General features: G+C 46.6%; 1 protein-coding gene across 1 annotated transcript in view; it reads right to left on the bottom strand.

Moving 5' to 3' along the window:
• Positions 1–18544, bottom strand: part of MLXIP (MLX interacting protein) — a 1610055-nt gene that overhangs the window by 1195497 nt on the left and 396014 nt on the right. The window contains exons 3-4 of the mRNA XM_069619595.1: positions 11872–11954; positions 1167–1256 (exon numbers count right to left, since the gene is read on the bottom strand). Coding sequence (XP_069475696.1) covers positions 1167–1256; positions 11872–11954 — 173 coding nt within the window. The remainder of the gene's footprint in view (positions 1–1166; positions 1257–11871; positions 11955–18544) is intronic.

Genomic DNA, 18544 nt, shown 5'->3' with positions numbered 1-18544 from the left:
GACACAGACACTGAGGCACACTGAGAAACTGAACTGACAATGACCGAGACACTGATAATGATAAAATATCACACTGGCACTACCAGAGACTGACGGACAAACTGAGACACTAGCATGGACAGCATGAATTTCACAGCAGGAATCTTTTACGTTTGCAGTTACGTGCTAACAGCTCCCCTCTGTGCAATTTTAATCATTTGCACTGTGAAGTGCAAAACAAAGAAGTAACTGTAGGCGTAATTGCCGTATGCCTTCGTTCTTACACTTCACAGTTCAAATGGAGACAATGCTTGCAATTTACCCATGGCAGCCATCTTTTACAATGGATTTCAATGTCGTCTGCCTGCTTTTTGCTGGTGTAAAAGGCAGCCGGAATCCATTCGTTTTAGGGCAGCATGAAAAGATCATGCGAAAAACAAAGAGGTTTTCGAAGGTGGAGGGGAAAGAGGCAGAAACATAACCCCCATTCCGTGTCCCACTTTCACCTTCAAAAACCACAAAAACGCCCCACAGCTTAAATAAAAAGTATTACGACAGGCATAACACCTTCAGGCTTGCCCTTAACACCTGTATGTGCACTCTAGGGACTTGGAAAATGACCACTTTAAGTTACAGTAAAGCATGCGGCTTTGCACTTTGCCGTGTCAATCACTCTGCAGTGGGGCAAATGGGCGTGTTTAGTAAAATATCCCCTCATTGGCTAACAGGGCAGAAAACACACAACAATGACCAATGGGGCTTGGCTAAATACAGGCAGCACACATTGCCAATTGCAATTTCACCCACATTTTCACAACACCCCTTGCATACTTACCTGTCGCCTTGTTTTGGCCACAGAGTGACAATAAGGCACCACTACATCACCAAAACCAAAAAAGCAGACTGAAAGGTATATTACAGATATGTATGCCCGGGGTGATACGAGCATTAGTATGGGGTATCGAATACCTTCAAGCATGTGGACCTAGTGTGAAAATTCTACACACCTTTCAGCTGCGATATTAAGAACATTGAAGTATTCAGAATAAGTGCGATATCTGTCATTTTAATACATATTATAAATCTCACGCCGCATAGCAATGGCTAGCCATTTCTGAGGATGCATTATACCAGAACTCTACGACATTTAAAAACAGCAAACAATTACTAAAAAAAGAAAAACATACCCTTTTCTTGAAATATGTTCTCCACTTATGATATTCCCGGATAACTATTTCAATTCTTCTTTTCCAATATTTTCCTTCCGTAGCAATAGTCTGCAAAGAAAAAGAGTCCAGAATAATGATATTCTACTCAGTTTTAAAAATACTATCATCAAGACCACTTACTCACAATATGTAGCTTGTATCCATGATCCAACAGGACTGCACGAGAGAAGTACATTGTTTTAAAATAATAAGTAAGACCACAAGAGTGGCCGAGCACTCACCCAAGAAAAGAGTATATTGGGCGCGAGTAGGGCCCATGGCAGTGCTCTAGATATGATTTTCAATTAGGAGTATGTGACTGTGTTTATTTTAAAGTCTGGAGTAAACATATTTTTATTTTTTGGTGAGTTAAAAGGTTTAGTTAAATATGAGTACCGATGTTTTCAATGTAAAACTAAAGTGTTTTTGTAATAAATATTTCTTTGTACCTAGTTGTTCATGCACATCATTAAAATATCACCTTTTACCTCTTCAGATGAGGCAGTAATAATAGATTTGTTTTTGTGGCGCAATGTGTATTACTAGTCCAAACATATCTATGGAGTTCTGTGGGTGAAAGGGGGGGGGGGGCGGGGCTAGTTTGGAAATCAGGCTAGGCAGTAAAAGTGGCTGATACACTACACTCCTCATCTGTAGGGCTGGGGAAAAGAGGGAAAAAAGCGTATATTGTCTCCAAAGTTGTCTTTCTCAGTTTTAGCCCCTTTTGTCGTCCTGTTGAGCCTTTATGTTCAGACTCCACATACAGCACCCTAATTGCTGTTTCTTTCCTCGCCTTGTCTGAACATCCCTGGCCAGACCTGACTCTTAGCAACATAGCTATTTAGCTAAAGGTAATAAGCACATTCTCCCTGTGGGATCACTTCAGAGGCTTTCGCTTGCGTCACTCATTTCAAGCAGGACCTTAACCAGAACCTGTGTTTTCAGAAGGAACAGACCGGCTGTGGAATCCTTTACATTTTCCTCACAGAAAAAAAACCCTAGAGCAGCTCTTTAAAGTGTACTCACCACGGGCACATGTGTGGTAAGTATCACAGGCATGTGGTGTTAGGTTACTGTTATGAGGTCAACAGTGGTGGTGTTAATTGGGATAAGAAAAAGAAAAGGTGAACAAAAAGCGATGGCTGCAAACTCTCAAAGGTGGAATAAACCACAGAACAGGTTATCATGCCATGTCCTTTCTGGAGAGGGCACCTGCTACAATTTTTCAAAAATGTTTTGCAAGGAACTTGGGGTTGGTCACCCTGAGTTACCTTGGGGAACCCAGACGTGGTCTCCCTGCTCACTGTGCTCAGAGAGCCACAGCTCCACCTCACTGATCAGGCCCAACAAGGCTGAAACACGTGTACGTAAATGGTTATTTTCCATCTGTGAAAGTGAGTAAAAAGCAATGGCTGCGAACTCTCAAAGTGGGAAAAAACCACAGAACAGCCATGCCATGTTCTTTCTGGAGCGGGGCGCCTGCTACCTTTTTTGAGAAAAACTATATACTATGTTGTCTCTACTTTTCGGATGACTATTGCTGATTTTAACAAGGGGTTTGACATATGTAAAAAATCTCAATAGAATATAGCCACCATGCCCACTTTGGGGGGGGGATACCGGGCTGCTAACAGCTCGAGCTTAGGAAGTCCCGACAGAAGGGAGGGCCTCAGTGAGTGCTCAGGGAAGTTACCGGCCCTGCACGGCTCCCAAAGCAGGGGTGATAGCTATTCACACATCAGGGTTCCGTCCGGGATGCAAATAGTTTTAAAGTGTTTTATTTCTCGTGAGATGGGCTCTGCCGTTATTGCTCTAGCACAATTTCCTATGGTAGAAAAACAAGATGGCGGCTGCCATTGCGCACTTACCCGTGTGCAAATTATTGAAGTTCTCCAAAGACTAATAAGATCAAATCACAGACAGATAGTTCAATGCAGTTTCCCCATCTCACTGAAACCTCTTTCTCATGCAGACTCGGTAGACCTCTGTGCTCAGAGGTTTATACAAAAGCAAGAAGCAAGCTGAATGTCAGCATCCTGTCTGCCTCCTATCTGCCCATAATGATAGGCTTTGTCTTCAAAGCGTGGTTTTAGGGACAAACAAATAGTACCACAGGAGTCATGAATCACATTGTCCTTTCCATCTTCCGTCTCTTCCCATCAGGAAATATCCCTGCACATGGTTTCACCCAACCAGGAAGCATTAGAGAAGCAACACGTGGCGCTTGGAACAAAACAACCCTCACCACGGTTTAAAAATCAAAACAGAGAACATTTCATGCTCATTATATTTCAAATTAAGATTGGCTCAACGTGATATGCAAATCAGATTTCAGAGTGGGGAGTCTCGCCAAAAAGGGGGCATGCATCATGGAGTAGGCACTTCACGAACCTAACACTGGGAAAAGACAGGAACTGGATGAGGGATGTTAGTGGGAAGTATGTGGGAAGTAGCAAGGAATGTAGAGGGATGTATCCACACAAGTATCTATTTTTATTTGTTATTTATATAGCGCCTTATGCCAAAGCGCTGTGCATTTGCCAATTTAATAGTTTTGAATACAAAATGAAAATCCATCAGTGTGAGAAAGTAAAAATGTATATTACAATAAGAAAACAAGATAAGTATTAAGCACAAGAATCAAGGAGAACATTTCAAGGAAGAGCAAAATAAATATTAAGGAACAATAGCTCAAAGAGAAAAGGGAAGAGTGTTCCAGAGAAGTGGAGCAAGCAAAGAAATGGAACGAAAAACGTGATTGAGCACACAGAGGGCGAGGAACTGCTAGTAGAAATCGAGATTGTGATCGCAAACCCCGAGAAGGAGCATACAAAGAAACCAGGGATATAAGTTAAGAAAGGGCAAAACACAGAGGGATTTGAACACAAGGCCGGGAGGATAGCTCAGGGGCAACACGCTCGCCTTGGAAGCAAGACAAGTCGAGCAACACAGGTTTGATCCCCGGGCCGCACTTAGAAACCTCTGGGTATTAAGCGCGTTATAAATAACCAATTACAATAACAATACAAACAAAGTAAAATGTAAGCCTAGATAGCATTCAAAGGGTTGGCAAAGATGTGGAAACAGAATAACTGGGGTAAAGCAGCTACATAAGGCGGATTAAAGCATTAAAAACAGACTTTAGACGAGACCACCAGGGGGCGCGGAACATGACGGACCTGTGAGCTCGCGCTCCGTCAGCACCACGGGGCCTAGTGTGCTTCGAGGATCCCCGGCCGGGATTTTAAAGCAGCCCCAGAGGAGACCTCTGTCCCCGGATTAAGGGGGAAGCCCCACTCGCCCAGCAGCCCAGACGCCAGCCTCCCTAGGCGGAACCACGGAGAGAGTCGCTGGGAGCGGGAAAGACACAGCCGGCTGAACGCGAGAGGTGCCTACAGCGCGGGAGACACCCCCGAGCCTCCGCCGAGCGGGCCCCTTGGAGGCACACGGGAACCGCCAGCGGCGTGGGAACTACCCCCCCTACAATCACCACAATATCAGGGAAGCCGGGGCGCTGGGGGAGGCACCCCCTCGTCCACAGCCCGGAGAGAGACACCAGGGGCCAGATACCAGAACGCTGGGGGGAGAAAGACGAGGCCGCTCCAGACCCGTCCCTGGCCAGAGAGGACGGAACTGCCCTGCGCCGATCCAGGCGCTCCCTGGCTGCGCCCGCGTGAAAGCCTGGGCGCCTGGACCACAGAGGACCCGGAGAAAGTCGGGCCGCACACGTGAGGGACCGCGCTCCCGCTGCTCTCGGGCCCCACGGAGGGGCCCGGCCCGAAATCAGCCGCCGATACAAGGTGAGGAGCCGAAGGGGGGGAAAGCAGGTTGGTGTTGGCATTGTGGCCGCGGCACCCTACAGCAAGAAGGGGCCGTGATCCCTGACCTGAGCTTCTAGAACATTCCAGGGGGACCCTGCATAGCGACGCCACCTCCCGGGTGCCCGCCCTACCCCCGATCCTGGAGCAGACCCCACTCTCCGGCGCTATTAGTTCTCTCCAGCGGTTTCGCCGCCAGTCCCCAACCCAGCCCGAGGGCCCCAGAGTCATCATGCCGGCTGTGGGGGACCCCCCCCCCCCGACAGCACTGACCAGGGATGACCTCAAGGATATCCTCCAGGAGATCAGAGCGCTCCGCACAGACATACAAGCCTCCATTGTAGACCTCAAGGGGAGAGTGGACACCCTGGAAGACAAAATGGAGGGGATGGAAAACAACCATCTACAGGCGGACCTCCTCGACATGAAATATGAGTCCAGGTTAACAGACTTGGAAATGAGAGAAGAGGACATGATCCTTAAAATGGACGATCTAGAGAACAGGGAACGTCGAAACAACCTGCGCATTATGGGGGTGTCTCAGGAGAGAGGAGAGACGCCCGTGGATGTGGGGAGAAAAGTCCAAGGCCTAATCAATCAACTCTTCGCACTGGAGGGGGGCGCACCGAAGTGGAGGCGGTGCGGGGTGAGGCCCAAGATCCATCGTGGTGAGGTTTCTCCACTACAGGGAGAAAATGGAAGTACTGGAGAAGGCAAAGAGGCTGGGGAGCTTCATCTTTGAAGGGGACACCATTAAGATTTATCAGGACCTTTCGACCCTCACGCTCACCCGCAGGAGGGAGTGCCGTCCACTCACACAATGGCTGACAAGCCAGGACATAGATGGTCCTTCCCGTTCGCCCTATCCTTCGAACGGGCAGGGGTGGACTACAGGGTGATCAGTGGTAAGGAGGCAGCGCAAGTTTTACAGGCGCTCAAGGGAGACCCGCCGGAGGAGAGAGAGGGAGCGGGCACCCAGCCCAGACCGGAAATGGAGAGGGGACCGTTGGGTCCCTGGTCTACAAAGAATAAAACAAAGGGCAGGAGCAAATTTAAAAAACCCAACACCCCACCATCGGAGGCTGGAGGAGACTAATGAAACAACTATAAACTCCTGGGATACATCAGGTCCATAGTGGCACAACCCCGGCCGGGGACAGGATCTTCTTTTGACCAAGAGAACTGCGGTGCACAATCATGTTTTGGCTTTGGCAGCTTGCCAGTTGGCAGGCGTCACAAACAGGGGAGGGAGTGGGGAGGGGGGAAAACGGGCTAGGGGAGGAAGGAACTCTCGGGATCTCCTCGGATCCAGCCATAACGTGGGATAGGGCAGCTCCCGCCGAATCGGGAAGCCGATGAACACCATGCTTGGGAATAATGGCAGACCATGAGAGAAAGGGCCGGGTCGAGTTGATCAGAATTGGCTCACTCAACGTCAAAGGGCTTAACTCCCCCACTAAGCGCTCTCTTCTAGGACGAGAAATGAAGAACGTGGGGACAGACATCCTCTTTGTGCAGGAGACCAGATTGGTGAAGGGTGAGGAGAGGGCCATCCCCGGATCGCATGTGGGCCAGGTATTTTGGGCGTCCAGCGCCACTAAAAAGGCGAGGGTCGGGATCCTGATCCACAGGCACCAAAAACTAACAGAGGTTTCCCATTGGGAGAGGGAGGATGGGAGGGTCCTGATGTTATCCGGTAATCTCCACAACTCAAGAGTCTCCTTAGTATCCATTTACTGCCCCAATGTAGGCCAGAAGGAATTCATCCACGAGGCCATGGGAGAGGTGATGCGCAGGGCGGAAGGTCTCCTGGTACTGGGTGGGGACCTCAACATGTGGGCGGACCGGGATTTGGACCATAGTGGGGGGCCACCCAACCAGGCGGCGTGGGGGGAGGCTCGGAATGGGGGCTCAGAGACCTGATGTGGGAAAGGGGACTTGTGGACATTTGGAGGGAACGTCACCCAAGAGCAAAGGGGTACACCTTTTACTCAGCAGCCCATGGGACAAGGACAAGAATAGATTATCTGTTCACAGGTCACCAGTTCATGAGTAGAATAGACACGTGTGACATTCGCCCTGTCAGTTGGTCAGACCATGATATGGTCTGGTCGGACCTAAGCATCTCGGGCTTAAAGGCCAGGGAATGTTTGTGGAAATGCAACGACTTCCTGCTCAGGGACGCAGTCTTTAGAGAAGAAATGTCCTCGGCTATCAGAGAATATTTCGAGCTAAATGACACGGGCGAAGTGGATCGGGATATCGTATGGGAGGCGGCGAAGGCAACTTGGAGGGGTAGGCTGATAAGTGAAGGAGCCTCCAAGAAAAGAGAAAGGACTCTTTTAGCTCACAGATTGAGGTCGGATATACTCTCCCTAGAAAGATCTGAGGGGAAGGGGGAAGGAGAAAAATAGAGGGACCTAGGCCTGGTGAGGGAAAAGAGATAGGAACTCAGGGATCTAGAATTGGGCAAAATAGTAGCGGGACTCCAAAACCTGCATCAGAGGTACTACGGGAAGGGGGACAAGGCCGATGCTATGCTGGCGGCCAAACTCGGAGGTCAGAGCGGACAGGTGGGTCCAACAAATCGGGGATGATGTAGAGGGGAAATGTACGGATCCAGAAGACATAGCGGAGAAATTCGCTAGTTTCTACGAGAACCTATACGGAAGAGAGGGAGTAGTGGAGAGGGAAGCACGGGAGGCATACCTCAATGGGGTCTCACTCCCGACCCTTGGAATGTTGGAATCTGCGGCCCTAGATGTCCCAATAACAGAGGAGGAGGTGCTGAAGGCAATATCAGGGCTGAAGCTGGGTAGGGCCCCGGGGGAGGATGGATTCACTGCAGGCTTCTACAAGGCTTTCTCAGGTTTACTGGCGGGTTTCCTAGCTGGTCTATTTTCAAACATAATGCAGAAAATAGGGGGGTTCCTACATGGTGTCCTAGAAAAGCTGGGCTTTGGAGTGGGGATCAGACGGGCCGTCAAAGCCCTATACATGTCACCTTCGGCCAGAGTGACTGTCAATGGTCGCCTGTCTCGCATTTTTGGCCTCCAGAGGGGGACGAGGCAGGGCTGTCCCCTTTCCCCACTTCTCTTTGCCATGACCATGGAGATTCTCGCAGAATACCTCAGAGGTTCTTCCATGGTGCGGGGCATAGTGGTGGGAGACCGTACCACTAAACTCGGCCTGTACGCAGACGACATCCTGCTCCACCTGAGGGAACCCACGCGTTCAGTCCCGGCGGCCCTTCAGATCATCGACCAGTTTGGCAGGTTCTCAGGCTTTAAAATTAATGTTGGCAAGTCCGCAATCTTCCCATTTGCCCCTAATGCCGATATGTGCTTACCTGAATTGCCCCCTTTGGGCCTTCGGGTCTGCGTCGATGGGATAAAATAACTGAGGATCAACATCGTAAGAGCCAATGAGGACCTGAGCCTGGCAAACTACCCCCCTCTGTTTGAGAAATTGTTCAGGGAGATGGAGGGTTGGGGGAAGGGACAAATCTCATGGATGGGTAGAATAAATGCGATAAAAATGAACCTGCTCCCCAGAGTGCTCTACCTCTTCCAGATGCTCCCATTGGAGGCCCCGGTGGCATAACTCGGAGAGGCCAAGAGGCGCATACTGAAGTTTACTTGGCAAGGCCAGAAGCCCAGAATAGGGTATGAGACCCTCACCCTTCCCAAAGAAAGGGGAGGTGTGGCCCTCCCAGATCTCGACACGTACCACAGGGCCGCCCAGCTCAGGGTTTTGGCCCCCAACCTTAGAGAAAACCCCAACAAACAATGGGTCTACATTGAAAACTCCTTCCTGAGCCCAGTTACGGTGGGTGAATGGTTGTGGGTCTCACTTAAGAAACTTCCGAGAAGAATTAAAGACCACCCCATTATGGGAACTATGTGGAAGGCACTAGCAGAGAAGGGACATAAGGATGGAGTCACCACATGGCCCTCCCCACTCAGTCACATATGGTCCACACCAGTACTGAAAGAGATTCCGGGAAACGAACATTACCAGTCCTGGTTCGAAGCAGGGCTTTGTAGGGTTGGCCAACTGGTGAGGGTTAACTCTTTCATACTGATCCAGGAACTAGAGGAGGCGCTGGGTATCGGCAGACTTTCGCCACACCTATACCTTAGACTCAAGGGCATTCTAATGAACCCAAAACTGAAGGAATGCTTACAGAGGGGGCTCACCCCAGTGGAAAAAATACTGGACTCCCATACGGAAATGAAGGGCCTCATCTCACTCCTGTACACGGCCATCCTGGCTCCCCGAGAGGGAACCACTGGGAGCCTCAGAGGAAAATGGGAAAGGGATCTAGGCTGCACCATAGGGGATGGTCTCTGGGGGAAGCTCTGCACTAGGGCCTTCAAGACGTCGATTTCATGCCAATATAAGTCCCACGCTGTCAAGCTCTGCCACAGGTGGCAGTACGACCCGATTACTCTTTCCAGGATGTTCCCAGACGTAGCCCTAGTGTGCTGGCATGGGTGTGGGGGAAAAAGCCAATTACTGGCATATGTGGTGGACCTGTCACAAAGTCCAGACTTATTGGTCTGAGGTGCTTAGTTGGATCAGGGATGCGGGGGAGGGGGACTACCGGTTGGACCCCATACTGGTGATTTTTGGCCTGCAATATAGAGAGGAGCACTGGGAAAAGGTACCAGCCTTGACACACGCCCTACTGCTGGCTGCTAGAGCGGCTCGGGCCAGGACCTGGAAAAGACATACACTTCCAACGAAGAGGGAATGGGTGACAGTGGCCAAGGACATTTACTTCATGGACAAACTAACGGCCGCAATACATGGCTCTAGTGTCCAGATTGAAACCGACTGGCTGCGTTTCATGAAGGTGTTTGTCAACTCGGAGGACAAGTCTCCAGGTTAATAGTACACCTCCACCCGGCCCATAACTACCTTGTGCATGGATCCCTATGCATGGGAATCTGAAGAGTCGATTATACATAGTTGGCCCCAGGCCCGGCTGGTGCTGCCCAGAGAGAAGAATCACAAATTGCGGACTCTGAGTTCCCGAGGGAGGGGGGAGGGGAGAGGCGAAAAGCGTTAAAGCCTTGTGTTTCTATCAAGTTTTGAAGTCATTATGGGCATGTGCCCAATGTATACTACATGCATAAGTTTGCTTTTTCTCGTTCTTGAAAAACCAATAAAATTGAATAAAAAAAAAAAAGACTTTAAAGGAGCAAGTCCAGAAACAGGGAGACCAAAGAGTAGTATAGAAAAGTAAAATAAACGTGAACAAATAAATGAAGAAATCAAGAGTTTAGTAGCACTAAAAGGTAAGGAAAGGCCAAACCTTGCGAATGTTAAAATGGTAACGACAGGAACGAGATGTAATGGAAATATGACAGGAAAAAGATAAGTCAGTATCAAGATGAAGACTAAGATTACGAGCAGTAAAACAAATAGGAAGATGAGCAGGAGGAAACAATACAGAGGGTGGAGAAGAAGGAGGAGGAGGAATAGTAGAAGCTGGGGAAAAAAAGAACTTCCGTTTTTGACGCATTAATGAGAAAATTAGCAGACAGCTAGCCAGTAAGATAGCTCAACGGGTTGAGTGCTTGCTGCTGCGATCTGAGCATGATCTGCCGGTCGCAGGTTCAAATCCCAGCAAGCCCAACTCAGCCTTTCATCCTTCCAAGGTCGATAAATGTGTACCAACTTTGATTGGGTGATATTGCATGTAAATATGTTCTCTGTAAAGTGCTTTGAGTAAAGCGCTATATAAAAACAAACATCATTATCATCCGTGCCTTAATAGCGCAAAGAGAGGCTGAAATATTACTGTGAATAACAGACGTGAAAGAAGAAAAAGACAAAAAGAGCTTGCTATCGTCAGCATAAGAATGGTGAGTTAACCCAAAAGAGGAAATGATTGCTGCTGCCAGAGGAGAAGTATAAAGAGAATAAAGGAAAGGACCAAGGACAGAGCCTTGTCGAACACCATGAAGAAGAGGGGAAGCATCAGAGCAGACACTAGCCCAAGAGACAGAAAAAGTGTGATTAGATACGTAAGAGTGAAACCAAGATAGGACAGATCCAGAAAACCTAAAAGAAGAGAGGGACTATAAAAGTAACACGTGATCCACTGTGTCAAAAGCAGCAGAGAGGTCCAATAGTATAAGGATAGACAAATGTTTAGAATAGCGAGCAGTAAGCAATGAATCAGGTTTTTTCCAAAATCGGAAGGATAGAAGCATGTTTGAAAGTGGAAGGAAAAGTAGAGCTACACAGAAATATTAAAACGTGTAGTAAGGCGAGTTATGAAAAGGATAGATTTTAGAAATAAATACTAATACAATTTCAAAACAACAGCATCTTTTGGAGTGCAGGGGGGTGGCCAGCCATATTTAGGGAAGAATGAGTTTACAAACAACTGAGGATGGAGAGCAGTTGTCGCACAACATTTACTATGGAAAGGTATTGTTCACTATTGTAGCTAAGCATGTGTAAGGAACTTTTTTCAAATAACAGATGCATTTATTGTAGTTTACTTGTAAGGTGTTTAGGCCACACGTTGCTTGCGCTTCACCTGTGTGGCAGGAAATGATAATTCCAAGGTATGCAGGTTAGGGCCTACAAAGCCTGCATAACAGATAACATTTTAGCGATAATTTTAAATTCAAGATGTAAAATACCTGGAGGAGGGACTGCCTTAGGAAGTTCTAGGTAGAGAGGTTTTGGAATGGAGATGCGGTCGAGTCAGTAGGTGGTTTTGTGATGTCTATCTTGGGCATAAGCAGTGAGCACTGTGGTGCGAGATCCCTAGGCAATGACATAAAAGGTTAGATACTTTAATACAGATTATATCAAAGATATATAACATTTGTAAGACCACATACTTCAGGTCGGCGTTCATCCACATCTACAGATCCATCCAAGGGAGTTACAAAATGGCATACAGGATTCTTTCGCTTTTCTAGGTCTGCAACAAAGAGGAAAGTTTGGTTTGAATGTTTTAGCATGTTGAATATGTTAATAGATTTTAATGAATCTAAAGCTTAATGAATATTAACTACCTAGCTATAAAACAGGCACTTCATAATTGAAACCCTAAAAGGATACGCAAAGAATCCAACATCATGCAAACATTTATGAAGGAACCCATGTTAAAAACCACTGTGTGGATAACTTTCACCACAGACATTACTGGGTCGGTTTAGCAACAAGGGTACAGATCCGAACTAAACAGTTTTCAGGGTCTGAAACTGTAGTTGAGATTATGGGATTTTCACAAACACAAAATACGTCTCCTTTAAGAATTAAAAGGTGTTCCTAATTTTGCAATGGTAGGCTCATATTGCAGAAGTATGGCCTAGTGCAATACTCATGGCTACGAGTATTTCAGATCCAACTTGGTTATTCTATCACAAACTAGGGCCCAAACCCTACGGGATAACCAACGCACCCACAAACATTGTTCCCAATCTCCAACGGAGACTAGAGGTGCAGAATGTCTGCCATATTGCCTATTCCTTCACAGAGGTGTTGCAACCTGTACCCCTCATATTATTGCTCCTGACTGGAGCACCTGCATCATGCAAGGAAAACAGGATTGCTTTTCTTCCACTCGTCCTTATCCCGTGACTTCTGCTAAAGTCCCAACTGTTCCCAATCCGAAAAGATGTTCAGGTATAGAAGGGGTGAGGGTGAATGAGTTCAGCCAAGCTTCCCATTTTTCTTAGCAACTCATGGCAGGAGCGATTACTTCCTGCAACCTGGCTCAAGAGCTGCATCATTTGGTGGGATACCCATTTTCCTAAAAGGACGTCCTCTTAACTCTTTAACTAGAGAGAGCTTATAGTTTTAAACACATCCTAGTTCCAAGATAAATCAGGTTCAATCATATGGGGCTAATCATACACATCACATTCTCATGCTTTTATTCAGTGGAACCTCCTGAGAACCTAATCTTACATTGTCCTTCTCCCTCTAGCCACTACTTTAGCAAGCCATATGTACCTCTATGAAAGCCAAAGTGTGCATGCCTGAATCTGTAACCCTGCCCCAGGCATGAGGATTCTCTCAAAGGGACCGAATACAAAAAAGGAGCGGGTGCTACTCATACACAAGGGATGGAGTGGCACCAAATTACCCTGCAGTGGTCTGCAAGTAATTCCTTGAATCCTTACATATTGCAAAAATATTACCAGCCCCAGGCAATATGGAATAAGCCTAACAAGAAATTATTATTTTCACTTGCCATTCAAAATGAGTTAGATGTCTTGCTCACAGCACAGAGAAAGCGGTTTTGTATTGGACTGTAACATCCTCCGGCTTCAAATACCAGGAAATCAGGATATAACTCACACTTTCAAACTGCAATGTTTTCTATATGCAGTCAAATCTCATCAAGCGTTCAATATAATGGAACTCACTGTTCCATTTTGCACAAAATATTAGGATTTTTCACTTTGGAATGACGGTCCCTAAGTGGAAATCAACTCCAAACTACCTTTCACCCCCAGGACTAAGAGCGATAATTAAAGGGGGTTTATCTAATTAAATTTGGGGTGAGGGCTTTCATGATCACGGCCCGGTCTTGGGTCCCCTCTAGCACAGGTGAAATCTGTCACCACCTGTTTCAGTCCATTTGCAGATATTCTCAGCTCAGCACAATTCGAGTGGGAAGACAGCTAGTTGTTAATTATAAAAAGTGGTACTTTCCAGCAGCTTTGTCCAATGTTAGAACGCTCTCCTCTGTGCTTACACTATTTTTAAAGTGTCCAAAATCCCCAAGTTATGTCTTAATTATGTTACACTATTTGATTGGCTTGATTCTTCCATTGGCTTGCCCAAGAGTTGGATACTTCAAGAGAATACACTCCCCCCCCAAACCCCAGCGATGTCTGAGGTGAGTGTTCTGAAAAGGAATCCCTCCACGGGTGGCGAGTTTGCATCCATAGGACCAGTTTCACACAACCTATCAAAGGGAAGAGCTTCAAAAGTAAATTGTTTCTCAGCAAAACAAGTGTGCTCCGAGGAGCCATGACAATCACTGGATGGGTAAGTCAATGTTGCCCTATTTTGATTTCTACTTCAGTAACCCCATCTACTGGAATCTTTTTTCCATCAACATTATGTAGCTCCCCTAGGAGACTTGAGGGTAATGTAGTGACTTGTCCGGCTTTCCTTAGTTCAGCGTTTCAAGTACTTCCCAAGAACTCAAGGTCACCTAAGACCTTTTATCTATGATAGCCAACAAGTCATACAAGAATAACCACAAAGGCCGGTTCCTGTGCCTGTTCTGAGCACTCTGAGTCTGGGCCACAGACGCTGCCCCTCCACAGCTCTGACATGAGAAGGCTCCTGAACACTTTTTACCCCATCTGCATAACTGTCCTGGGCCCCCCTTTGTATCCTATATCTAATATGGAGGCGCCACTGTCGATCTAGTGCAAACACACACCCGCATTTCCATTGGGCCATGTGAGTAAAATGTCACTCCGCCATACCCAACATATTGCTGTATGTGTAATCTGCTAAATCGTATCTGCCTGAGCCATTTGACTGCTGTGCACGCCCTCTATGGAACCCTATTAACACAGATGCTCATGGTCCACTGTGCTACGTGTAGCGCCTTGCTGTCGTTTAACGACCATTGTGCCATTGTATTGCATTGTATTGTTGCACCCTCGTTCTTTAGTAGGCCATCAGTCTGCATAATACGTTCCTGGTACACACTGTGATTTCTGTTCTTAAGTGCCCCTGCATCCTATCAAGACATTGAATCTAGGCGCTCCAGCAACAGTTTGGAGGCTACCTGGCCTTTGCTTGCTAAACTGCACAATGTAACAACCAATCTGCTACGTCTTTCCCTTTTATGCTGCCTCGCTCCTCACCTGCCCGCTTACACCTGTGGCAAGTGCTTGTTTATCTATAGAGCCCAACATCTGTATGGATCATGGATGCTAACTGACCTTATTTGATTTGTTGTGCCTGATGGTCACTAGTAGACCACATTTTGACTGTCTTGTGCCCGATGGTCACTAGTAGACCACATTTTGACTGTGTTGTGCCTTTGGTCACTAGCAGACCACATTTTGACTGTGTTGTGCCTTATGGTCACTAGTAGACCACATTTTGACTGTGTTGTGCCTTATGGTCACCAGTAGACCACATCTTGACTGTGCTGTATCTTATGATCACTAGTTAACATTAACATGCCTCATGCTATGCCTTGCCAAATGTTGTTGACCACATCACGTTAGACACTCCCTAGTTCTATCCACTTATCTGCTCCATTTAGCAGTAACGGAATACCCTACCTTTGACACTACACCATCCTGACACTGGGATTGGAAGGATGCTAAACTTAGCAATACAGTTCTGTACCATGGCTACTGCCATACAGGTGGACTCCAGCAGCCAAGAACACACTGGCCAGTCACCAGTACCTACCTTAGACCTTAGCCTACTAACCCTTACAAATATTGTGCAACCTAATCTCTCCATATTCAACAAGGCCCGAGAGACAATACCCTATGCCTCCTTACCATGCGCCACGGCCAATAGAAATAACAGACTTCGCGCTAGACTAGCGAAATTATATGAACCACTGAGAAGAGCCCTTCCGGCCACCAACCTCAAAACTAATTACAAACTTAACTTACAACCACCTAGCCACTCTACGTTGCCTCCTCCAATGTCCATCTTGAACGCAAATACCCCTTATTTCAACAACCATAAGGCCAAAGTTTGCAATATCTCTGACAAACTTACCTGAGTCAACAAAACACCCGAGGCCCTCCCTCTCAAAGGAGCGCTTCTCAACGCAAGATCACTAGTCGCACACGCCACTGATATTGCCGACTTAATCACTGAAGGGAACCTGGATTTCCTCGCAATTACAGAAACTTGGCTCCATAATGCAGCAGGACCTGCTCTTATGCTAGCTATCCCTGATGGCGATACCATAGTTAGACAAGACCGTGATAATGCCCGAGGTGGCGGTATTGCTATTATCTCTAAAACTGCTCTTGGCCTCAGACTAGTCCCTACCTATCTATCACAATCATGTGAAACACTCACTGCCAAAATTCAGATAAATAACTCGCAATCCCTTACTATACACCTTACATATAGACCACCTGGCACTCTTGGTACCTTTGAGGAAGACCTGCATAATATAATTACGAATAACCTTAAACCTACCACGCAACTACTCCTATTAGGTGACTTTAACCTAGCCTTTAATGACCAAATGGATAAAAACGCAACTAAAATAGCCAATACGATCAAAGCAATAGGCCTCACCCAAAAAGTCAATAAACCTACCCACCTTAAAGGGAGAATTTTGAACTGGATAGTGGACCTTAATTGCTCAGCCACTATTTCATCTACCCTACCATTAGCATGGACAGACCACTTTCTGATCTCCTTTTACCTATCCACTATAAGACCTACTCCACTGGCTCAACCACTAGCGCCACCATGCTCAACCAGAAGTAAGAAAAAGTTATCCCTGCCATTCTGCCCACACTTAACGCGCTACCTGAAAATCTTGACCCTAGTAGCCTAGTTCAGGAATTTAACAATATTATGCTCACCACACTGGATAAAATTGCCCCCATCAAACTTAGGCCTAGCAAACCAATAGCCCACTTAAACAAATGGTTCACTCCACAACTTAAAGACCTCCGCACCTTAAAGAATAAAAGTGAAACCAATTGGAGACTTTGCCCCTCTAGCGAGAACAAAGCCAAATTAACCTCACTTTCCTCACACTACAAGAAGGAAATCTGCCAGGCAAAACGCAATTCATACGACGAGCACATTGTTAACTCAAATTCAAGTATGAAAGAACTCTTTTGCATACTCAAAGAATTAGAGTCACCAACTATTATTCCTGATGTCTGCACTAAGGACAAATCCTGGTGTAAAGACATCCAACATGCCTTAGCGAATAAAATTGACACACTTCAGAATAAAATTCAACAAAAAAAAGAAGTTCTGAACTTACAGCATTCGCCTAACACTCTCCTGCCTAACGAGTCACCATCGGCTCATAATACTACCTTCCATTTTTCTAAAATGTCTACCTTAGAGGTAGAAAAAATCATCCTATCTTTGAAGCCCTCAAACTGTAAAGGCGATATTTGCCCAGCACAGCTAATAAAATATGCTGCCAGAGAACTCTCCCCATTCATAACTAAACTGATCATTGCCTCGTTTGCTACAGGTACTATACCTGCTAACCTAAAACAATCCTGGGTGCTACCCCTCCTCAAGAAACAGACACTAGATCCTCTTATTCCCACGAACTACCGGCCCATTACCACGGTCCCATTTCTATTAAAAATATTGGATAAAGCCACTTACATTCAAATTCAAAAACACTTGGAATTGCATAAACTACTAGGCAACAGACAATCTGGTTTCCGTCCACTACACGGAACAGAGACAGCCCTAATCGACCTAAAGTCCCAAATAGACGATCTGAGAGACAAAGGAAGGACAGTACTCTTGCTCCTACTTGACCTCTCTGCCGCATTTGATCTGGTCACCCACAAGGTCTTATGCCGGCACCTTGATTCTGCAGCTCACTTCTCTACGGGTGCGATCAAATGGATTGAGTCCTTCCTGAGTGAGAGAACCATGAGAGTCTTCTCCCCCTCAGCAGCTGCCGACCCTACACCCATCCTATGCGGTGTTCCTCAAGGGTCCTGCGTCTCGCCTACCCTTTACAACATCTTCACTAAGCCACTGCTCGACGATCTGGACCAGCTGGGTATCACCTACACTAACTATGCAGATGATACTCAGATTCTCCTCCCACTTTCTGGGGATTACTGTACGGACATGGGTTTAGTGAACAAAGTTTACCTTATCATCCAAGCATGGATGGCCACTCATGGCCTGTTCTTGAACGATAAGACTGAACTTATAATTTTGGGCTTGCAGGCTAATATAAAAAAAACTAGGCCAAGAATATTCATCATTCAATATTGACGGTAACACCATCAAAGTCTCCAAGGAAGTAAAAACCCTTGGATTCTACTTGGACTCCACACTGTCCTTCGATAAACAGGTAAAATCCCTTACCTCTGCCACGGCCTACACCTGCAAATTACTCAGAGCTGGTAAACCGTTCCTCTCTGACAATAGTTGCCTGATCCTGTCTAGAGCTCTAATACTCTCCAGAATCGACTACTGCAATGCCCTCTACAGTGGTGCCAACAAATGTACCATTCGAAAGCTCCAAACACTACAGAATAACGCCCTAATAGCAGCCTTAGGCATAAATAAGAAAACTCACATCTCCTCCTTGAGACGTCAACATAAATGGCTATCCACATCTAACAAAATACTACTAAAAACGCTTTCCTAGACACATAAAGCCCTTAACAACGCAGCCCCCAGCTACCTCATAGATAAACTCCAGAGAAGAACTTCTCTCAGACCTACTAGAATTGGGAATACTAATTGTCTGACTATTCCTAAATATAAGCTCACCACCATTGGGGGTAACAGCTTCACTGTTAAGGCAGCTAAAAGTTGGAACTCATTGCCTCA

The sequence above is a fragment of the Ambystoma mexicanum genome, chromosome 10, assembly GCF_040938575.1.
Source record: "Ambystoma mexicanum isolate Mex_15411 chromosome 10, UKY_AmexF1_1, whole genome shotgun sequence".
Classification (NCBI taxonomy): domain Eukaryota; kingdom Metazoa; phylum Chordata; class Amphibia; order Caudata; family Ambystomatidae; genus Ambystoma; species Ambystoma mexicanum.
Note: the sequence above shows the minus strand (reverse complement) of the source record. Positions and strands in the feature narration are given on the sequence as shown.